This window comes from Aulonocara sp. 'chitande type north' Nkhata Bay, linkage group LG6 (assembly GCF_057382095.1).
Source record: "Aulonocara sp. 'chitande type north' Nkhata Bay isolate Kocher_YH1m ecotype deep benthic linkage group LG6, A_spYH_male_GT1.1, whole genome shotgun sequence".
Taxonomy (NCBI): Eukaryota; Metazoa; Chordata; class Actinopteri; order Cichliformes; family Cichlidae; genus Aulonocara; species Aulonocara sp. 'chitande type north' Nkhata Bay.
Window position 1 is genome coordinate 32,451,282 of NC_141349.1, and position 24,635 is coordinate 32,475,916.

Here is a 24,635-nt window from a genome sequence, read left to right on the forward strand (position 1 = left end):
TTTACACCTTTGTTCTTTTTGCTCATTGATGAAATCAATGACTGAAAAAGCAAGAATTAATAAGTCAAAAAAAGCCAATGGTGATAACTTCTAACAAGTTAGGTCCAATGACAAATATAAAGATGAATTGCACTAAAAATGTATGCAAAATTCTGCCAGGCAGTTGTTGAAAGAAAGTGCATCTTGTAGTAGAGTGTAAGTCTATGAAAAAAAATCAAGCTATCAATTTTCATCTCATTTATGATCCCTTTCAAAGCCACCAGGGCCCGTATCCCTAAAGATTCTGAGAATCCTCTCAGAGAGCTCCTAACTTAACCTAAAAATTCCTTGCCAGGAGTTTTAGCTTAGAAGTGATTCCAGAACATTTTCAGTGAACTCTGAGCAAGGAATGGATGGAAAATCCTATCTTAGTGAGGAGGTGTGGTTGACCCCGTTGCTAGGTATGAGTCATCATTTCAAAAGCCGTGATTGGTTGATCCTACAAGTTTGATGGAAATGAGCTTTTGGTGATAATGAGCAAAGGATGTACCCTCAAATCAATAAACATAATTATACACTCTAATCTTATGCTGACTGTAATTGTAAATAATATTTCACATTCAAGAAAATATCTGGAAAATGAATAGTAAGCTGTAGGGGTTATAGCCTAACATTAGAATCTAAAATATGTGAAAACTTAAACTCATTACACCCTGTTCAAATAATGATTTGTGTCTTATTTGCTCATATTAATATCCTAGCTGACATATTTTGTACTTTCACTCCCATATGGACCCTGTTGAAAACAAGATGGCCTATCTCAAGGGGCTGTCCTTAATGAAGTAGAAATCACAACGTTACAAGTCCAGTGTGGTCTTAACGAGGGTAACACAACGTACTTGGTGGTTGCAGCTTTTCTAGCGGCCTCTTCATGGTTCCCATTCGCCTGTGGGATCCCCAAGTACTTGTAACTGTCCTCTATGTCTGCAATGTTGCCTTCTGGTAGTTCAATCCCCTCAGTTCTGACTACCTTCCCTCTCTTTGTTACCATCCGACTACACTTCTCCAGTCCGAACGACATTCCAATGTCATTGCTGTATAGCCTGGTAGTGTGGATCAGTGAATCGATGTCTCGTTCACTCTTGGCATACAGCTTGATGTCATCCATGTACAGGAGGTGGCTGACAACTGCTCCGTTCCGTAGTCGGTATCCGTAGCCAGTCTTGTTAATGATCTCACTGAGGGGGTTCAGGCCTATGCAGAACAGCGGTGGGGACAGAGCATCTCCTTGGTAGATCCCGCACTTGATGGTGACTTGTGCTATGGGCTTGGAGTTGGCCTCTAGTGTTGTACGCCACATCCCCATTGAGTTCCTGATGAAGGCTCTTAGGGTCCCATTGATCTTGTACAATTCTAGGCATTCCAGTATCCAGCTGTGGGGCATTGAGTCATAGGCCTTCTTGTAATCAATCCAGGCAGTGCACAGGTTGGTCAGTCTGGTCTTGCAGTCTCGGCTGATTGTTCTGTCTACCAGTAGCTGGTGTTTTGCGCCTCTGGTATTCTTGCCAATTCCTTTCTGTGTCCCGCTCATGTATTGACCCATGTGCCTGTTCATCTTAGCCGATATGATGCCTGACAGGAGCTTCCATGTAGTACTGAGGCAGGTTATTGGTCGGTAGTTGGAGGGGACCGGTCCCTTCTTGGGGTCCTTGGGGATCAGGACCGTCCGGCCTTCAGTTAGCCATTCCGGGTGTCTCTCGTTAACTAGCAGCTGGTTCATTTGTGCTGCCAGACGCTCGTGGAGTGCAGTCAGCTTCTTCAGCCAGTAGGCGTGAACCATGTCGGGCCCTGGTGCTGTCCAACTCTTCATACTGGAGACCCTTTCTTGGATATCTGCCACTGTGATGGTTACTGGACCCTGTTCAGGGAGGTCGCTGTGGTCAGCCCTCAGATCCTCTAGCCACTGAGCATTGCCGTTATGGGTTGCATCCTTCTCCCATATGCTCTTCCAGTATTGCTCCATCTCCAGCCTTGGTGGTGCTGTTCTCTTATTGTTCCCTTGCCACTGAGAGTACACCTTTGCTGGTTCTGTGGAGAACAGCTGGTTTATTCTCCTGCCTTCTATCTCTCTGGTGTACCTCCTCAAGCGGCTGGCCAAGGCTGTGAGTCTTTGCTTGGCAGTTTCCAAGGCCTCAGGTATGGACAGCTTGCTGTATTTCTTAGGCACCTTATTTGTCGCACCTTTCTGCAACTCCTTTAGTTGGCTAACCTCCCTCCGTGCTACTTTGATCTTGCCCTCTAGCCTCCTTCTCCATGGAGGGTACTGCCCCTTGTCGCTGTTCAACTTGTAGCCAAGCATCTCACTGATCACTGTTGCCGTATTGTAGATCAGCTTGTTAGTGTCGGTAATCGTGGTTGTAGGTATTGCCCGTAGTGCTGCATTAACATCATCTAGCAGACCTTCTGAGGGTACTTCACGTAATCTTGGTAACCGGCTACGGGGGATCCAGGTTTCAAGCTTGGTCATGATCCTATTTTTCAGGTCAGTTCCTCTCGCACTCAACGATCCTTCTCCTATCGCACTTGGGGCTATGTACCCAATCTCGGGTGGGGGTGATGATATCTCCCCCCTGACCTGGCGTCCTGACTCCTCCTTGCCGTAGCATTTGTGTTGTACCTCGTCAATCTCTAGCTGTGAGAGCAGTCCCTTCTTTCGAATGTTGGAACACTGAGCTACTAGTTGTTTCGCCGTCATTGTGGATGTTGGGTATCGAAGAATCCATAGGTCCCTCATCCTATTCATGTAGCCCCTTCCGCCGGGGTTACTTGCGTAGTAGCATTCCAACAACGCCCTGTTTTCGTCTCTTGCCCACCGATGCCTTCTTGTTCCAGTAGCCCACTTTTCGTCAGGGTGCCCTGGTTCCTCAACACCTGACGCGGACCTTGTTGATCCGGGCGGCATATTTATCTGTCTCGCTCATGTCTGCGGTAGGCTTGCTTAGCATAGGGGGTCTAGCCTTAGGACCCTTACTGGATACAGACGCCCCAGGCAGGAATCGAACTTGCGATCCTCTGTTCCAAAGGCGTGTAGTCTAAGCCACTACGCTATATATATATATATATATATATATATATACACATTAGGGGTGCAACGATACACAAAATTCTCGGTTCGGTTCGATACTTTCGTGTCACGGTTCGATATTTTTTCGATACAAAAAAAATGTTCATTATAAATATATATTTTAACTCAAAAGTACAGTTTTTAAATTTAACCCTAACCCTTGTGCGTGTTTTTGATTTTGACAGCGAATGCGCACCTGTGGACCACTTATGTGCAGCCCTGGTTATTTAGCTCGTCATATTGCAGCCACAGAAATTCTTTTGTCCATGAAACCATAAAGCTGCACTTTCTTTTTGCCTTATAGTCTGATTTGTCATAACTTCTCCGTTTTGTGGTAAGCTTTTCTTTGGCTGTCACTTCTTCACCCTGACCTGTCTTATTTGGCTCAGCAGAACTAAAATATATATCTGTCTGTGAAGGTTCTCAGTCATCCAGGTCATCGTAGTCAAATATATATCCTGCTGCTTTTACACACACTCACATAAGCTCAGCGATTCTCTGCGCGATCCACCTCTCACATGTTTAAGCTTGCTGCGGGAGATTTCACTTGTCATGTTTGCATAGTAAGCTAACAATTAATAAGACGATGTCAGAGGAATTGGTGCACAAATTATCATCACTCACAGATCAGTGCTGTCGCTCTCTATACACAGTTCGCGCAATTGCAAAGTGAAAGCAAAAAACAAGCGCAAATTCAAACGCGATTTCAATATGTCACATATTGACAGTGGCTCACCGATGCCAATGACATAATTACCCAGCTACATTTCTGAAAGAATGCAAAAGCATTGACATATATTTTTCCTTCCTACAATAGCCCGACGGGCAGGGCAGAGATAGATTTTGGTAGCCCGACTGAAAAAATCGCTAGCCCCCGGACGTCGGGCTAGCGATATTGCGAGCCGTGTATCTGATTGAGGAATCACTCATCTTTGGAAAAGAGAGTTTATTACAGAGAAATGTCTCTTTCCAAAATAAAAGCTATACTATCCGCTTCTTCTGGGCTATATTCTCAGCAGCATATTAAACATATAAGGAGAATCATGTGCTAACAGCTGTCTAAATGACTCGGCTAAAGTTAGTAGCATGCTTGCTTGTTTTTTTTCTGCTTCCACTTGTCTTTGCACTAGGATGATGTCGGCGTAAATGTGCAGTCATATTCGTTGTGTTCCCACTAGTGCTTTCAGGTTAATCTCGTTTAAATGACCTTAAAGCCACAAGACGGCAAATCTCCGTTAACGAGCTACCGCCGATCGCCCTGTGCATGGGGCTAGACGGCCAACACGTTAACGAGCTAACTGCGCTAACACACTAGTTCCCACCCATGTAATTGAGCATTGCATGGCACATCCAACATACTGTTTTACTTTAGTCCATGACTCGCTTACCTTCAGGGTCATACGTCACATGAAAACCAAAATAATTCCAAACGCCAGATCTGAATGAGGGTGGGGGAGGTTCATGTTGCAAGGAGAGCTTAACTTCTGTCTCGCTAGCTTGCCCTGCTCCTTCTGACGATGCTGTCTGTGTTGAGCGCTCAGTGAATCTGCATTCGACTACTCCGCCTAGGCTGCACTGTCGAGCCTAGGCGGAGTAGTCGAACGCAGATTCACAGAGCGCTCAACACAGACAGCATCGTCAGAAGGAAAGTTGATAAAATAAATTACAAATTTTGTATTGTTCGATACATATGCGTACCGAACCGAAAGCACTGTATCGAACGGTTCAATATCGATACGAATATCGTTGCACCCCTAATATATATATATATATATATATATATATATATTGTTTTTCTAATTGGTTCTTAATTATTGCTCACCCCCCCTTTCCTGGCCCTTGACGGGGATAGACCAGAAGCCATTTTGGTTTCTTCTGGTTTGACTCACATTCTGAGAAAAGGGGCAATGAACAGTGAGAAGCTGTAAAGCATCATGCCAAGAAAGACCACTGCAAATTTAATTTTTGTTTTGAAAGTGTTAAAGAAGGCACATACAGAAGGTTCAATGTATTTTTTGTGGATCTAACGGTAAATGGATTGTCTCTCATACAGTCCTTTTCTGCTCCAGTGATGCACTCAAAGTGCTGTATAGAACATGCTTCATTCACCCATTCATACAAGTGCTTTTTTTCTATGCCCAAGTGCTTCCTAACATTTGTACACAATCAAACACTACTGAATCAAAGCATTGCAGAGCAAATTGGGGTTCAGTATCTTTCCCAAGGATACTTTGGCATGCAGGCTGGAGCAGCTGGGAACCACCAAATAGTGGATGGCCACCCTGTGTTCTTTAGAACACAAATGATAGGGTGCCAAAAGAGGAGTTGTGGTACTACATAAGGAAGTCAAGAGTGACAGAGAAGTATGTGAGGCTGGTGCAGGACATGTTTGTGGACAGAGAGACACTGGAGGGGTGTGTGGTAGGGGTGACAGATGGGGTCATTTCTGAGCCCCTTCTTGTTTGCAATTGTCATATACAGGTTGACAGATAAGGTCAAACAATGATGGCTTCAGCATATTGGACAGAGGAGGCATGAGTCTTAGTGGACTATGTTTCTAGACAACATTGTAATCTTAAGGGAGCAAGTGGAAGAGAGCCTGGAAAGAAGTGGAATGAAAAACAATTACATTTGCACAAATAAAAGGGGGATCTAAAGGTGTATGAGTTCAAATACCTTGGGTCAACCATCCAAAGCAATGGACAATGGGCAAGAGAGGTGAAGAAGAGAGTACAGCCAGGGTGACGTGGATGGGCACAAGTGTCAGGGGAGCAGTAGTGAAAGAGAAAGTCTAAATAGTAGTCAGACCTGCTTTGATGTACTGTTTGGTGAAGGTGGCATTAGCAAAAAGACAGGGGTGGAGCCTGTAGAATTCCAGTGGCTAAGATTTTCATCACGAGTGACTAGGATGGACAAGATTTACAAAGAGTACATCAAAAGGGCAGCTCAGGTTGAGGAGTTGGAAGACGAGGCTGAGTCTGGGTTGGACGTACGGAGGGATAGTGGATACGCTGAGCAAAAGATGTTAAATATAGAGCTGCCAGTCATGAGAAAAAAGGAAGACCTCAGAGGAGGTGCATGGATGTAGTGAACAAAGACATGCAAGGGGTTGGTGTGACAGAAGAAGATGAAAGAGATGAGCTGCTGTGGCAACCCCTAAATGGAGAAGCTAGATGATCTGCTGCACTACAGGTCATGTGGTTCACGACTCTGTTGCCTTCTTTCTGGAACCAAGCAGCACGGTTTCTCCCACTAAACACAAACTGGATTCGATTGCCTTGTAGTAAATAAATTGCCCATTGTTTTACTATTCAATTCCATCATCGCATTCATGCTTTGTAGTTGTAGCAGTTAATTTTTGTGAATGTGCTTGAAGAGGCTTCCTGTCTAAAATAATGATGGACTTTTTAAAAAAATCTTTACTTAGTTTAGCAAATACTTACATAATGTAGATTGCAACAGTAGTTAAATAGGGGTGTTTGGGGCATACCAGCTTGTAGTCACAAACATAACTGACTGTCTTAAATGTATTGTTTAAGAGATTGCGACTATTGTGCAAAGCTATCACCTGTGAAACTGTGAATACTGTGAGTTTAGCTCAGGGGTAGGCAACTCCAGGCCTCGAGTGCCGGTGTCCTGCAGGTTTTAGATCGCACCCTGGGTTAACACACCTGAATCAAATGATTAGTTCATTTTCAGGCCTCTGGAGAACTTAAAGAAATGCTGAGGAGTCATTTAGCCCTTTAAATCAGCTGTGATGGATCATGGACACATCTAAAACCTCCAGGACACCGGCACTCGAGGCCTGGAGTTGCCTAGCTGATACAGTAAATTGCAGCATAATATTAATTTAGGTAAAAGCATTGTAAAGGGCGATTTTTCATGGAGAAGTCATGGCGATGATAATATAGTCTTTTGTCAGTAAAGTAATTCATATTTCAGTAGTGTACAGTTCACTCAGCATATGTATTAGTAATTCAAATCAGTTGTGGTGGAGTTTTTGAACTTCTTTGAATGTTATCTTTCAATTACTATAAAAATAAACAAACTAATAGTTTAAGTCTTCCCTTAGTAACTCCGATAGTATTCCTGTTTTAAAAGAGCAGTTGCACCCAGCTATATAACCTGAGTCAGGTGAACGCTTGCCACCTGAGCCCTTTGATACTGTCAGAACTGTAAATAATTAACCAGCGCGGAATTATACTGGGGCGGGACACAACTGCTGCCAGGGTTATGAAGAGGAAGCTGGAAAACTTTTTGACAGAAGACGACAGAAGTCTTAGTCCTAAGACTAAAATAACTGGAATAACGGTCTGTGATCGAATAAGACAGTTCAAGACAATTTTCCAATATAAGGGTTAAGCAATATCAGGGAGTTAAATCAATGACAGGCCTTGTAAAGTTAGAGGGTAAACGAAAAACCTGAGGAAATAAAACAGAAAAAAATGCTGAAATTTTAATTTTATTTTTCTTATCTGACGAATTCCCAATCATAGCTATGCAAACAGTTGTGTGTTAAACGTGCAGCAGATTAAAAAAAAATACTGCAGATTTTTCTCTATTTCTGACAACAGCACCCAGCAGGTCATGGGATCCGCATGAAACGCTTTCAAATATTTGATTGGTCCCGTTATGAGAAAGTTGTTACATGATTGGCCATGACTACTGCCAGTAATCCATTCTTGCTTGTGATTGGTTACTCTGATGTTTCCGCTACGCCAGCTTTTACCGTTTTCCCCTTTCGTCCTTCTTCCTGCTGGTCTAATCGGTTTCAGTGGTGCTACACCTGCTCGTTGTTTCACAGTTTTATCCCTCTATCACTACAGACAACATGGACGATTTTGACATGCTGAACGCGCCCAGTGCTGGAAACGGTGTCGGCTCGGAGGAGGACCCCGCTGCCGCTTTCCTGGCCCAGCAGGAAAGCGAAATTGCGGGCATTGAAAACGACGAAGGCTTCAGCATCTTGGACAGTGGAGATGTCCCCTCTTCGCTAGGAGACACTAACGGTGCGTGGCTGTTATCCTCAAGCGAAGAAAATGTCGCTGTATGTTGTCTGTTTGGCGTCATTAGTGATAGAGGATTTTGTGTACGTGTAACTAAACGTTCAACATGCGGTTAATCTAGACGCTATTTTGGCCCTGAACGGACACTAAAGCTAAGGCTAACTGAGCTAGCAGATTAGCCAAGTGGACATGGTTAGCGTTGATATTAACCTGTGTAAGATTACTTTGAACTCACAAGGAACACGTACAGGTGAAACTTGAAGTCCTTTATTAATACATGCTATTTTATGCTGAAATAAGCTACTGCTGCTGGCACTGCCACTCATTGCTTTCCAATTAACTTGATTGCTTGCGGCTACATTTACAGCAGTTTGTGTCAGCCACTTAGGAAATGGGCACAGCTTAACAACCTTTGTTCATGACTTACTCATTTCCTCCAATCTAGCCTCAGTTGTAGGAATTGTTGGTCAGAAATGCTGAAATCCATTATTACGAAACAGGAGTGCATTTAGCAACAGTAATTGGTGCTCCATTAGACAAGTTCAAGGCATGGTAAAAATCTCTTTTAGGACATTTAATATTTCAAGATGTTTTGTCATGTTTATGCCTTAATTTGTCTGCTTGATTTCTAACTGCAGTCTCACCTCTACCTGTTTTAGATGGTGCCATCAATGGAGAGCTTCATGGGGTAATGTCATCTGCTCTTTAGTTATCATGTTGGAAATCACCTTGTGTTTGTTCCTGTGTTTTGTGTGTATAAGTGCACAAAGGATTAAAATCTTTTAATACATAAATTATTGTTTGTGTATGCACTAACGTATAGTGTTAAAGGAAGAATAAATAGAGGGATGAAAAGGATGGTCTGTACTAAATGCCTGCACCATAAAGAAGGATTTGAATCTACAAAACAAAAAGATAATCTCAGTGTGTTGAAGTTGCTTCATAGTACAGGGCCCACAGATGCATTGATATACAACAATGAGTGGGGCCTTTTCTGGTACAGACCTATTTGAAATTGGTAAGACTGCAGACTTTCAGCACCATGGCTGCTCATGGATGACCTGCAACCAGTTCAGTGACTCAAAGTAGTGCCTGATGGCAGGCAATTGGCCTTCAGTAAAGATCAAAGGGGGTGATTTATTAAAAAAAAAACAAAACATTTCACTCTGTACAGCTTACTAGCATCAGTTTAAAAACATGACATTGAAGATTCTCATGTTTGGATTTAAACTTCTTTGCTTCTTGACACATTTCATTTTAGTTATGTTCCTTGATTTCCTGGATAATTGCTGTTTGTTATATAAATATAACAAACAGCAATTATCCTTGAAATTCATTTACTTGAATACTAAGATTTGCTCAAGAGATGTTTATATATCAATTCTGCTGAATTTTCACTGTGTGCGTCATTGGAAAATACTAATTTCCTTTTAACACCGTAACAGTGATTTTTAGTAGCCGAGCTTTTGAATATTTGTCTGTTAGTCACTTCAGCTTCCTTTTCCTGTGCTGTCATTGCAACATTTCTTCCTTTCCTGTCAGTGAGAGAATCTTCTAAGAGTACATGTACGCTATGCGTATTGGGGTGTGGGGGTGCGGAAGCCAATTCCACTTTAATGACAACTTTCACATACGGGTTAGAAAAATGAAACACTGAACATGAATGGATAAATAGCCAAATCATTGGAAATATTGATAAAACTGTGCTTACCATTTTGCTCCTTTCTCAGGAAAGCAATGGTCCATCAGATGCCTATGCAGCAATTTCTAATGCAGACCGACTGCAGGCTGAACCAGAAAGTCTACGTAAGTGGAGGGAGGAGCAAAGAGAGAGGCTGGAGGAGCTAGGTAAGCACCCAGAAGAACGCTTTATTATAGGGTAGGACAGAACACTGATATGTGAGATGTGATAAGTAAAGGTGGAGATTTGGGCTGTGCTATATCACATTGTCAACGATAATATTGGTAACAATTTTTACATGATATAAATTATCATGTTGCAATACCGTTGCTATAGCAATGCAAGGGGTTTACTTTGTGAGTGACAGTGTGTGAACCCCAGGCATCTCTGATCGCTAAGCATTAGATCCTTATGACATTTAGTACCTTTTTAATAGTTTTTGATCTAGCCACTTTTGTAACATCAACTTGTCTTGTTGTGTCACTGTATGCAAGTATCATCAGAAATATTATCGCAGATTTTTTTATTGAAATATTGTTGTGTAAATGACCTTCCTTTACTGGATATTCCACATACAGTGTTAACCAATTATTTCTGTCCCTGTTTCCTTTCACATCATTATGTTCATCATCTTTTTGGGGATGTTTATTCTTTTATCAGTCTCTGCTCTTGAGCGTGATTTCTGTATTTTTGCGTTTACTTCTGCAGATGCTAACTCTCGCCAGCAGGAGACGGAATGGAAGGAGAAGGCCAAGGTGGAGCTGGAGGAATGGCATGCCAGGCAGAATGAGCAGCTGGAGAAAACCAAAACCAATAACAGGTACTGTAGTCAATGATAGTCAACGCATAGAAACAGGATGGAAGATCAATAAAAATGAAAGAAGACTGTGGGGATATGTGAGTTATCCCAGCTTAAAAAGAATGTAGATCTGTCGGTTGTGGCAGGGGAAGAAATGATGGCCATCCGGTCACTCAACTTCTGTATCCTTGAGTAAGTTTACAACTAATTACTGAAATTTGTATCCATATGTTTTTTTTTCAGGAAGAATCGGAATAACCTATCCTTGAATTTCAAGAAACACAGTATGCTGGTCTCCCCATTTGTGTGTGGCATCAGTTTTTGTTTCAGTTGTCTACAGGTTCATATTTTAAAGAAAATCCATTCTCTCTAAGGGGAAATCTCATGTGGCTTTTCACCACCTTTTTAGTTAAAATGCTATTTGACCTCTACTTATTCTTCACACTAAAAGGCGCACTTAAAATCCTTTAATTTTCTCAAAAATCGACAGTGCACCTTATAATCTGGGGCGATTTATGTATGAAAATGGACCCATTCATCGACAGTGCACCTTATGGTCCAAAAAATACGGTGGAACCCCGGCTTACAAAGACCCCATTTAACGAAAAATTCAAGTTACGAAGGCACTTAACTGCAATATTTCTGCCCGTGGTACAGCAAAATGCCCGCGTAACGAAATCTGCTGGCTGAGCCCAGAATGCTCACAATGCCTTCCAAATCATGTGAAACTCCTTGGCTTTCGTACTTGCGTTTCGCTGTTCACGTGAAAGACGTATTGTTGTTGCAGTGCGCTATTTCGTGTGCTTTTCGTTTGCAATTAGCCTATCGTTCATTCATAATGTGGCCGAAAAAACTTTCTGCAAGTGAAAAGAAGCGTAAAGTGCTCTCGATGGAAACAAAGAAATTATTGATAAATACAGTGGGGCAAAAAAGTATTTAGTCAGCCACCGATTGTGCAAGTTCCCCCACTTAAAATGATGACAGAGGTCAGTAATTTGCACCAGAGGTACACTTCAACTGTGAGAGACAGAATGTGAAAAAAAAATCCATGAATCCACATGGTAGGATTTGTAAAGAATTTATTCATAAATTAGGGTGGAAAATAAGTATTTGGTCACCTCAAACAAGGAAAATCTCTGGCTCTCACAGACCTGTAACGTCTTCTGTAAGAAGCTTTTCTGTCCCCCACTCGTTACCTGTATGAATGGCACCTGTTTGAACTCATCATCTGTATAAAAGACACCTGTCCACAGCCTCAAACAGTCAGACTCCAAACTCCGCCATGGCCAAGACCAAAGAGCTTTCGAAGGACACCAGGAAAAGTATTGTAGACCTGCACCAGACTGGGAAGAGTGAATCTACAATAGGCAAGCAGCTTGGTGTGAAAAAATCAACTGTGGGAGCAATCATCAGAAAATGGAAGACATACAAGACCGCTGATAATCTCCCTCGATCTGGGGCTCCACGCAAGATCTCATCCCGTGGGGTCAAAATGATCATGAGAACGGTGAGCAAAGATCCCAGAACCACACGGGGGGACCTGGTGAATGACCTGCAGAGAGCTGGGACCAAAGTAACAAAGGTCACCATCAGTAACACACTACAACGGCAGGGAATCAAATCCCGCAGTGCCAGACGTGTTCTGCTGCTGAAGCCAGTGCATGTCCAGGCCCGTCTGAAGTTTGCCAGAGAGCACATGGATGATACAGCAGAGGATTGGGAGAATGTCATGTGGTCAGATTAAACCAAAGTAGAACTTTTTGGTATAAACTCAACTCATCGTGTTTGGAGGAAGAAGAATACTGAGTTGCATCCCAAGAACACCATACCTACTGTGAAGCATGGGGGTGGAAACATCATGCTATGGGGCTGTTTTTCTGCCAAGGGGACAGGACGACTGATCCGTGTTAAGGACAGAATGAATGGGGCCATGTATCGTGAGATTTTGAGCCAAAACCTCCTTCCATCAGTGAGAACTTTGAAGATGAAACGAGGCTGGGTCTTCCAACATGACAATGATCCAAAACACACCGCCCGGGCAACAAAGGAGTGGCTCCGTAAGAAGCATTTGAAAGTCCTGGAGTGGCCTAGCCAGTCTCCAGACCTCAACCCCATAGAAAATCTGTGGCGGGAGTTGAAAGTTCGTGTTGCTCGGCGACAGCCCCAAAACATCACTGCTCTCGAGAAGATCTGCATGGAGGAATGGGCCAAAATACCAGCTACTGTGTGTGCAAACCTGGTAAAGACCTATAGTAAACGTTTGACCTCTGTTATTGCCAACAAAGGTTATGTTACAAAGTATTGAGTTGTATTTTTCTTATTGACCAAATACTTATTTTCCACCCTGATTTACGAATAAATTCTTTACAAATCCTACCATGTGGATTCATGGATTTTTTTTTTTTTTTTTCACATTCTGTCTCTCACAGTTGAAGTGTACCTCTGGTGCAAATTACTGACCTCTGTCATCATTTTAAGTGGGGGAACTTGCACAATCGGTGGCTGACTAAATACTTTTTTGCCCCACTGTATGAGCGAGGTCCTCCTCCACCAAGAACTTCGTCTTCAGCCAGCATCGTCTCACTCAAAAGGCGATGGAAAATTTTGACTTACGAAAATTTTGACTTACGAAAGACCCTCTGGAATGAATTTATTTCGTAAGTCGGGGTTCCACTTTATTAAGTTTCCCAGACACTGGAGTTATTGTTCACTGCATGTCTTCAGTCATTAAAATTACCTATACCTAAGACAAGTCTATGCAATTTGCTGTTATTTCAGGAAATTTAATAACTAATGTGTGATATTTTAAGGAAAACAAATGGAGTCAAATATTTCCTGTGAGGTAAAAACACTTTTTACTGTGTCTTTTATTATCACAGGAGGGTTCTGTATAGAGATGCACCGATTGCAATTTTCTTGGTCAGTTTAGATATTTTTCTGATCTGCTGTTACTGATTTTTGCAGGCTTTTAACTGACAACAGTTACAAACAAAACTCCACCTTTCTTCCGTGTAAAATAAACTGTAATTGTCAATAAACTTGACAATTACAGGATCTTTTTTTTAAATTTAAACTACTTCAGTGCAGTATAAATAATTATCTGAAAATAAGCTGTTGTACACCCACATTTACCTGAAATGACTTCACCAGATAACAAGACATTGTCTTCTTTTTCTCTGTAATTTTCCTCATAACCGCTTTGATCCTTTGCTCATCCTCAGGCTGCCTCTGAGCTCTGGATAGCTTTAGCTACTTTTCCTCTGTTAGTTTCTTTAAAATGTCCATGTTTAAATATCTCTTTAGATTTGTTGTTCTGAACGTTTTTGTTTTCTGTTTGTTTGATTAAGCCACCCTTGTTTCTTATCTCACTTCCGTGCTAACAGTGTAGCATGTGGGTAGGTGTGCAACTAATAGCCTGTGCTGCTGTATGTGAGTCATACGTACATTAAAAGGACTGGCTTATAATCGGTCATATGGGAGTCTGACTGATCACCAGACAAGGTGTAAAACACTGAAAATAAGCTGATTCCAATTTATGAACGGTCAATCGGTGCATCTCTACTTTTGCATTCATGACTTGATGCAGGTAATTTACTAAAGGTCATGACATCTCACGACACATCCTGTGGGTGACTAACAGTTTTCGAGGTAATCTGCAGAGCTCCTTTTACCGTATTCTGGCTTCAGAAACGTATAAGGTGTAGAACAGGGTAATGGGTTTTAAAAATAGTGGCATTGTAAAGCGCTTTGGGTGCCTTGAAAAGCACTATATAAATCCAATCTATTATTATTATTATTATTATTATTATTATTATTATTATTATTATTATTAGTATGTCAAATGCAGAATGCACAAATGTTTTTTTTGTTTTTGTTTTTTCTTGTGTATGTGGGCGGGAGTTAAACGATCCCAGATTGGAAAAATGTTCTTTTTCCTCCATGGTCCCTTTGTGTAGTGGGTGATGACAAGCCAAAAATTTAAAAGCACAAATGGCACTTAAAGTGGTCTCGTCTACTCCTCAGCACAAATGCGAATGATTCAAAAGTTGCGCTTACGTGTCAGACACTGCACTGCTGTTCAGCACAGCAGCTGTTTCACCTGTCACATGATTTTTCTTACAGCGTTGCATGCACTGATGTGGGGTTACGCTTATTGTTATAGCTATAACATACTGGGTTAAGAGATTCCACTGTTAGGCTACTTAGTTAAAAATGTGTCAAGTATTCAAAATGTGAGAGGTATGAAGAACTAAAAGTGTGTTGTGCATGACTGGTGCAATGGCATTAAAGATGTAAAACTTTCTTTAAACAGTCTTTAAATCCCTCTGACACTGATCAAACACCTGATTGGTTATATTCCTAAGCATATTATTGTACGGTAACTTGCAGTGCTTGTGTTTCCATTCCTCTTCTCCCTTTTACCACTTTCTCTCTTTTCTCCTGCCTTCTTGCTGCTCTGTCGTTTGGGCGGATATTTGTCCAGGGTGTTGGATGAAGACTTCTACAAGCAACCCTTCTCTGAGCTCATTGGTTATGTGTATGTTGCTCCAACTAACATCCTCCTCTTATTGTTTATTTGTTTTGTTTTTTTCCCCCATTGTCAACAGCCATTGACATCACATATCTCTTAGAGCATCAGTTTACCTTCTTTCTGCTGCCATGTGTTACTTTCTCCTTCAGTCATACATTTGAAGTGCTTGGATTCATAATCGTTACTTTACCTATCCAGCTTGAACTTTTTCCAAATATAAACTGCATTTATAATTTGAACTCCATATCCATATCATCTGCATGACATTTGTGAGTTTGATGCCTGTCGGTATATTTCAGTAACGCATGCCATCACATCCATGGAAATCAAATGAATACTTTCACAACTGTGCCCATGTTAATTTCTCATTCATTTCTCTTTGATTCTCTTCAGCAACTCATTATCCAAATGCATTTCATAAATTTCTAACAATTAACACCTGCTTAAACCAACTGCGTAAAAAATTAATGAAAATGTTTTGGGTTTTTTTCCACTTAACAACTTTATTAATGTTGGTTTTCTTGTTTTACTTACAAGTAAGATATGTAGAGATGGGTTGAAGCAATTGTGTGTGGTTTTTCTTTTCCTTAATCTCATATATTATAATCATGGCCAAAAGTTTTGAGAATGACACACTTACTGGTTTTCAAAGTTTGCTGCTTCATTGTTTTTAGAATTTAAAAAAAAAAAAAAAAATTTCTCAGTTGTTTCTGTGATGTAAACCAGTATAATTACAAGCACTTCATAAGTTTCACAGGCTTTTATTGGTAATTACATCAACGTTATGCAAAGAGTCAATATTTGCTGGCTCTTCTTTTTCAAGGCCTCTGCAGTCGCCCGGGCATGCTGTCAGTCGACTTCTGGGCCAAATCCTGAGTGATGGCAACACATTCATTCATAATCACTGCTTGGAGTTTGTCACAGTTAGCAGGTTTTTGCTTTTTCACCCACATCTTGAGGATTGACCACATGTTCTCAATTGGATTAAGGATAGTTTCCTGGTCATGGACCTTAAATTTCAATGTTTTGTTCCCTGAGCCACTTAGTTATCACTTTGGCCTCATGGTATGGTATTCCATCATTCTGGCAAAGGCATTGTTATTCACCAAACTGTTCTTGGGTGGTTGGAAGAAGTTGCTGTTGCAGGATGTTTTGGTAAGGCAAGGCAAGGCAAGTTTATTTGTATAGCACAATTCAACAACAAGGTGATTCAAAGTGCTTTACAGAGACATTAGAAACAAGAACAAATAAAAAGCATGATTTAAAATTGATTAAAACAAGCAAATAAACTAACTAACTAATTAACAAACAAACAAACAAACAATGGTAGCATTCTTTATTGGGTGAATGCCATAGGCCAGGAGTGTTGAACTCCAGGCCTCGAGGGCCGGATATATCTTCACACTCCTGACACTCACGGTTAAAGAATTTTTTTGATACCGTTGACCGTTTCCCCATGAATTATGTTTGTTTCAGGATAGGAAATCTGTCCTTCTCTCAGATTTGAAACTTTCAAACGCTTTTTTTCCTCTCGTATTCATTTGTTTTCACGGCAAAGAAGGAAATTGCTAAACTGAAGCAGCAAACTTTGTGTAGACGGTAAATCATTTCACTTCACAATGGTACTTTTGAGGTTTCTTAGTATTATATAAACATCAGCCTATAAATGATTAAGAAAACCGTAATTATTTAGAAACACATGCCAGGTTTTTTCTTAAATGCTGAATGAGCCTGGAGTTCGTTTCCAGGCAGTAGTAATTATTGCATTTATTTATTTTTTATATATAAGAAATGTGAAGATATCAAATCGTGGATACACAACTGCTTCAAACTGAGCTGTGTTCATGCTTTATTAGAATGTTAAGATGACCTGCTGATACGCCCAGCTAGCTATCGAATAGCTTGAGCTGTGCAGCCTTTGGTTCTGCTATCAAATTACTTGGGTATATCCATTAGCCTTCATTGTGGTGTGCACGTTTTGTTGCTGTCAGCTTAGTTGCCAAATGTAAGAATTTAGATTGGTGCAAAACCTGGTTTCATGTAAAGAAATTCCAGGCCTCTTGTTATTCCTACATTGCCTCCAGCATTTTAAAGTGTTTAGTTTCTTTCTTGTTGAGCTGCTCATCTGAAAATTAGCATCATGTTACCGCTGTCTTTGTGTTATTTGAATAGTCCTTTTCTCAAAATGTGCACACCCGTGGAGCTTTCCAACTTATTGTTGTACTCACCTAAACACAGAATGAAATTTTAGTCTTAGTAATGCAGAATGACACTGAATCTTAATCGCTCCACTTCCGTCTTCCTCCATCTGATTGGTGTCACTCTATACCTACTATTTGGAGGAAGTGAGAATTGGAGTGTTATTTGCAAATGTAGGAACATTGTGTGTTTATAATTCATGAAAAATAAGTGAGCTGTTGGACTCTGTAGATCAGATTACTGAGATGATGCAGATGGTTAAATTTATTAACTTTATTAAAGATTGAGAAGCTGATATTTTATTTATAGAAAACAAAGAAGATCAGTTCAGTTTAGCAAACCAAAGGCTGCACACTAATCATTTTCATTTTTAGGAAAATAAAGCCAAAAGAAAAATGTTGCTTTTGCATGCTGACTTTAAACATCTGCATTTGAGCTCATTTTTGTTGTCTTTTATTTCACCCCCCCCCCCCTCTCTCTTTCTTTCTCTCTCTCCTAAATTCTGACTTGTGAAACTGTTTCTCCCTGTTTTCTTTTCCTATGCACCTTAAAGCACACATATTAACCATCCTTGCTACCGCCTAGACCAGTTAAGTAAAAATATAAAACCCCAGAATTTCAAAATACTTTATCATTTTCACAGGGGTTAGATGCAGTTCTGTCTGTGTATGTGTTTATAGTGCATTGCAGAGGTACCCAGTTGAATAGCACAAGAGTTAGATCCAGAGCCTAGAGTTTGGTATAATGTTCCTCCTGTGATGTTGTGGTCCTTCTAGTCCCTTGTGTATTGTAGATGGTTGTGAAAGTGAATGCTCATTAGCTTCTCACCTGCCCTATTTTTCTTTGTGTACTGTGTTTAAGTTATTAGCTCAGGTGGGGTGGAGACTACAAAAGATCCTTTTAAGTAGAACCAAAGAATAGCATTGAGTTTCATGTTTGTGGATGGGGTGTCACAAGAGTTTAGCCATATCTGTGGCTTGAATCTCAAATTGCCTTGTAATAGTGGAACTGATCAATTTAATTTATTTTAATTTGTTTTTGTTCTTGTTTGCATTTGTTTAACTACATAAGTAATCTTTGTAAAGGCCTTTTTTTGGTCTTTGATGGATTTAATGAACCCACACCCGTGCCTAAATATTTTAAAGTTAATTATCTGTTTGGCATTTGAGACACATAATTTCAACGTCAGCGCATTCCTTGCCACAGCTGAAACACCCCGCTTTTCTGCTTGCCAATGCATGCTTAATGCATTTTTTTTTTTTTTTTTTTCGTTTTGTTGTTTTTCTGCTAGGCTTGATTAAAAATCTGAACATGTATTACTGTTCCTATTAATCAAGGACAAGTATACAGATAACTACATATCACTATACTTGGTTCTTGTTGAGTTCCTTAATGAACAGCAATTTTATCCAGCCAGAAACACATTTTTCTTAATTTATTGTTGTTATTGTTATTATTATTATTATTATTATTATTTGGGGGGTGGGTTGGTTGTTTTTGGCTTGAGCTTGATATCTCATTGTTGTGTATATATCTCCCCCTGATGTTGAGAGTAGAATATACAGGTGACTTGCTGTATTCTGTAAAGTGGGGGGCATGCCACAGGTAATGTAGCCGGGAAAGCTTGTTCCTTGTTGATTACTCAGTTTTGGGAGTAAAGATAGATGGATGTTTGTGTGTAGTGATTGGACTGTCCAGCCCTGAGGTAGACGCTGCTGAACTAAAAAAGTCCAACCCAGACAAAATCAGATGGAAAAACTGAGTTTTTAATGCCAGGCTTAAAGTTCAATTTCAGTGTAACCAAAACTGAGAACTTGAGTCAAAATTTCACTGTTGGCGCCTCTGACTTTGTCTAAAGAACTTGTATGTGATGTTAGTCAGCAGAGATCTTCTTCAGGGCTGCACAGCTGTGTATCTTACGACTTCACACACTGATGGGCTCGCTCTTCTGTCTTTTCCTCCTTTAATGCTTACAGGGCGGCTGAGGAAGCCATGATTTCAGATCTGGATGAGAACAACCCAGGCACAGAGTGGGAGCGGGTGGCACGGCTCTGTGACTTTAATCCCAAGTCCAGCAAGCAGGCTAAGGATGTGTCCCGCATGCGTTCGGTCCTCATCTCCCTGAAGCAGTCCCCACTAGTCCGCTAGACACCCAAGGCTGCTCGGGAAATCATTCCATATCATCTTTTTCCATGACACGTCAACGAAACCAACTTCTCATGCCCCTCCATTTGTATTCTGATATCAAGGGGCACTTACACCCCTGTGTCTATATCTGTCAGTCATGCACAGCCTTGTTTCCCCCACCTCACAGGGTATAGTCACTTGCCTTACCCTGATGTATTTCCTCCTGGCAGGGCTGTAAAGATTAGCCTTGATGTACCTGCTCACTATTTTCTGCCCCTTAAAGATTTTACCTATACACCTCTTTAATAAATCAGTCAAGACTTTGTTTCCCTTGTTTAGTAAAAATGAAATCAAGGACAGATCTACACAAGGTCTCAAGGTGTGTGTGACAGTTGTGCAAGGGTGGTGAGTTGGGACACGAAAAGGGAAGGGCTGACATTTGTTTGGGCCAACAGCTACACTACAGTGCTTTACAATGCGCCCCCAAACACCCCCCCCAAACACCCCCCACCGATATCATTCCTATAACGCTGTGTTGTCACTGTTAATCTGTCAGCCTCATGTCCAGTACAAAGCATTTCTGATTTTGATTTGAAGGACCAAACTCTTCAGACAGAACTCCAAATTCAGTGTTTGTACTTTAAACTGTGTGTAGAGCCTGCTTGTGGCATATTGTGTTAAACTATGCATTTCTTTTGAAAGCCTCTCCCCCTCCTAGTCAGGAACTGAACTGAAGTCCAGTCATTACAATAAATGTGACCTATTTGTATGTGTGTTTAAACCTCAGCAGTGTATGTACTTGATGCGTGTACCTATGTACATAAACAGAAGGCAATATATATACATTATATAAAACATTTATGTCACTAAAATTAGACATTTGTGGGTTTAAAGAGAACTAGATCCTAGCCAGATGTTGGTTGACCATGTTTGTTTGATGTCCATTTGATTTCAATATCAATAAAAAGTAAATTAAAGATGTTGTTCTGCTGTCCTTCAACTTCATATTGAATATCTAGTCTTTGTTTAGCTTTTTTATTTTTTATCTTGAGGTCAGAGTATAACTCGATATTGCTTCAAACTAAGGGGAAAACAATCTCAGATTTGCATTAAATGTTTTTATATGAACTTTACCACATTGAAGACTCCTTTTTACTGTCATCTAATGTAAATGTATTGATCAACATTTTTATTTATTTTTTGCAACAATGGTGACATTGCAACATCACGCCGATGTCATATAAAACCTTAAGGTCACACCACGGTCTACCTGCTATTAAATGATATGAACACCTATGTACTATTACACTATCAAAAGTACACAACCCCCCATTATTGGGAGACCGTTAACAGAACGCAATGATGTAAAAGTCTCAAACTCATATTCTCATACTCACAAGATGAATAAGTTTCAACAGACAGATTTTACTATTTTACTTAGAACTCTGTTCAAAATGGTTTGGGTGTTCATATGTGGAAGTTGCAGATTGTAATTGCTCCTCAGTCAGATGTAAGACTCAAAAACCAGTCTTATTTGTAATCATCTATTGTCCACCTGAGCCTTACAGAGTTTGATTTCTCAGACTTTTCATCTGATTTAGTGCTCAGCTCAAATAAAAATCTTTATTTTGGGCAATTTTAACATCCATGTAGATACTAAAAATGACAGCCTCGACACAGCATTTAATCTGTTAGTAGACTAACAGATTAAATGCTGTGTAGATTTAGTAAAATGTAAAAGAACCCACCCACCACTTTAATCACTCTCTAGATGTTGTTTTAACATATGGCATAGAAACTGAACCTTTAATAGTGTTTCCTGGAAACCCTCTCCTGTGTGGTCATTTCCAGCTAACATTTAAATTTACAATAATTGATTACACAGCAGTGGGGAGTAGATTTCACCACAGTAGATGTCTTTCTGAAAGTGCTGTAACTGATTTTAAGAATATAATCCACCTACTGTTGTCATCTTCAATGCCCTGTACCAACATAGAGCAGAGCAGCTACCTGAACGTTACTCCAAAAGAGGTCGATTATCTTGTTAATAATTTTACCTCCTCACTACGTACGACTCTGAATACTGTAGCTCCGCTGAAAACTAAGGCCTCAAATCAGAAGTACCTGACTCCGTGGTATAATTCTCAAACACGAAGCCTAAAGCAGATAACTCGTAAGCTGGAGAGGAAATGGCGTGTCGCAAATTTAGAAGATCATCCTTTAGCCTGGAGAAATAGTTTGCTGCTTTATAAGAAAGCCCCCTGTAAAGCTAGAACATCTTACTATTCATCACTGATTGAAGAAAATAAGAACAACCCTTGGTTTCTTTTAAGCACTGTAGCCAGGCTAAAAAAAAAAAGGTCAGAGTACTGCTGAGCCAACTTTTCCTTTAGTGTTAACTAGTAATGACTTCATGAACTTCTTCACAAATATAATTTAACCGTTCTTCTTATGGCCTCTGACAGTGGACTCATCTCTCTGCTTGTCCTGCTAGACCTTAGTGCAGCATTCGATACGGTTGACCATAATTTTGTATTAGAGCTATTAGAGCACGTTGTAGGTATTAGAGGTACTGCACTGCAGTGGTTTGTATCATATCTATCTAATAGACTCCAATTTGTTCATGTAAATGGAGAATCCTCTTCACAGGTCAATTATGGAGTTCCACAGGGTTCGGTGCTAGGACCAATTCTGTTTACATTATACATGCTTCCCTTAGGCAGTATCATTAGAAGACATAGCATACATTTTCACTGCTATGCAGATGACACCCAGCTCTATCTGTCCATGAAGCCAGATAACACACACCAATTAGTTAAACTGCAAGAATGACATAAAGACCTAGATGGCCTATAATGTTCTGCTTCTAAGTTCAGATAAAACTGAGGTTATTGTACTCGGCCCTGAAAATCTAAGAAATATGGTATCTAACCAGATTCTTACTCTGGATGGCATTACTTTGACCCCCAGTAACACTGTCAGGAACCTTGGAGTCATTTTTTACCAGGACATGTCCTTCAACGCACATATTAAACAAATATGTAGGACTGCTTTCTTCCATTTGCACAACATCTCTACAGTTAGAAATATCCTGTCTCAGAGTGACGCTGAAAAACTAGTTCGTGCATTTATTACTTCCAGGCTGGACTACTGTAATTCATTATTATCAAAAACTCCCTGAAAAGCCTTCAGTTAATTCAAAATGCTGCAGCAAGAGTCCTGACAGGGACTAGAAAGCATATTTCTCTTACATTAGGTTCTCAATAAAATGTTTAAAGTTTAAAAATTTGATATGTTTTATGTGTCCTATATTGTAAATACAAGATGTGTAGGATATTTTTGTTTTGCTTTTTGTTTACAGTTTACACAAAGACATAATTTCTGTAGTTTTGTTGGTATGTGGTGTACAGAGTAAAAAACACAGACCGTAAGTTGTGCCTGAAGTGAAAACTCAGCTTTCAGGTATTGTTTGAGAATTATAGACATTTTTGTAAGTATTCCCCATGCTTGACAAGTAATACCATTGCATTTCCATCAGTTGAATTGATCAGACTAGGTCTGTTAAATCTGATGGCTGAGCAAAAATCTATTACTATCACTAATGCTTGAAATGGTGTGCTGTTTGCAACGGCAGGTGCCTACTCTCTGGACAACAGAACCTACAAGGCTTTGTTATAGTGGAATATAATAATGTAATACCATAAAAGCTGTTGTGGTATCAACATAGATTGAATTAGACCCTTTCATAAGGTCAATAATACAAGTGAAACTTCACGAACTAAGTAAACATTGTTTGGTTTCCTAGGGGCATTCTTTCTTTGTCCTCTAAGACAATGATAATGGAAGCTTCAAAGTTTGAAGTTATATGGGAGTCATATTAGATACACCCTGTGCAAACAGTTTCATCTCCAGTGAATTTTTATCTTCAGTTGCTCTGTTACTTTAATTCATCTCTATAACCGGTATGAAATAATTAGTGTTGTTCCTGAATCAGCATAAGGTTTGTCCAGGTTCAACATTGCAAGTGAGTCACACTTGTAATGATGTTATAGGTTTACCAAGCACAGAAGAAGAGACATTTTGTTTTCACATTCTGTCCAAGTCAAAACCTATTAGTATGATGACAAAAAACTTTAAGGCTGGCCAAATCAACATTCTGGCAGACGTGATTCTTGAAAAGAAAGAATGAACTGGCCAGCTCAGCAACACCAAAAGAATATAAATGAACTGTGGGAAGAGAGAATTCTTTCCTTGGTTAAGAAAACAACTTTACAACATCTAGACAATTTTTCTGGAGGTAGGGCTGTCATTTTTTTCAATTTTTATAATCAAGGCACACCTTATACAGAGGGTCTAGAACAAGGTCGAAACCAAGAACAAGAAGGCCAGGTTGGACTTTGCCACCAACATCTAAAACAGCCTGGGTATTTCTGACTTTTACATTTCTGAGAGATGAAACCAAAGTTAACTTGGATCAGAATAATGGGAAGAAGAAGGTTTGGAAAAAGAGAGAAACAGCTCGTGATCCAAAGCATACCACAGGGCTAGAACAGGGTTATCCAGTCAGTCTCTGACTGCCAGTTGCACTGATATCTGAAGAATCCTAATCAGAATGCTTTAATAATCCCTAAGTAAATTATGTAGTAGGTGAAGAATTAGGTGAAATATGTTATTGATGAAGGCCTCTGGGCAAATCAATATTTATTCTACACACTATTTTGTAATTATGCATTTTCATTATATCCCACATAAACAAGGCATTTTTGGAGAAGTTCAAACAGATTTAAAAGTATTTGAGATGCAGAGATATATTTGACTTGACTATACTTTGGAAACTGATATCCAAAGGATTATTTCAGTTATATTTGCCAATATCTTAAGTTATAAAAAATATCTTTTACATCATTTTATAGATGAGATTTTATTTTCATCCAACAAATAATTGTATATTTTACTTGCACTTGGTGTAAGGTACCAATCAATGTGTAAAGTTCTCATTAAAAATATTATTAAAATGTAAAAAGTAACTTGCACATAATTCATTCATCTTGCACAAAATTGCAAACTATAGCTAGAATACTGATCCATGTCTGTGCAGTTTTATATTTTTAGGGTTGGCATGGATCGCAGCATTAAAGTAGTGGGACGCCAAGTCTCTGCTGGCACTCCTTTTAACAATATTTGTTAAC

General features: G+C 40.0%; 1 protein-coding gene across 3 annotated transcripts; it reads left to right on the forward strand.

Moving 5' to 3' along the window:
• Positions 1-7,807: 7,807 nt before the first annotated feature.
• Positions 7,808-20,429, forward strand: clta (clathrin, light chain A). Of its 3 annotated transcripts, XM_086296339.1 has the most exons (7): positions 7,809-8,112; positions 8,769-8,797; positions 9,840-9,957; positions 10,499-10,610; positions 15,073-15,126; positions 17,873-17,908; positions 19,296-20,429. In XM_086296339.1, the coding sequence occupies exons 1-7, from the start codon at positions 7,935-7,937 to the stop codon at positions 19,465-19,467; spliced, it is 699 nt and encodes a 232-aa protein (XP_086152465.1). In that variant the 5' UTR covers positions 7,809-7,934; the 3' UTR covers positions 19,468-20,429. The 3 variants fall into 3 exon arrangements, with proteins under 3 accessions (XP_086152466.1, XP_086152465.1, XP_086152468.1); XM_086296340.1 differs by lacking the exon at positions 17,873-17,908 and having other exon boundaries at positions 7,808-8,112; XM_086296342.1 differs by lacking the exons at positions 15,073-15,126; positions 17,873-17,908 and having other exon boundaries at positions 7,814-8,112.
• The last annotated feature ends 4,206 nt before the right edge of the window (positions 20,430-24,635 follow it).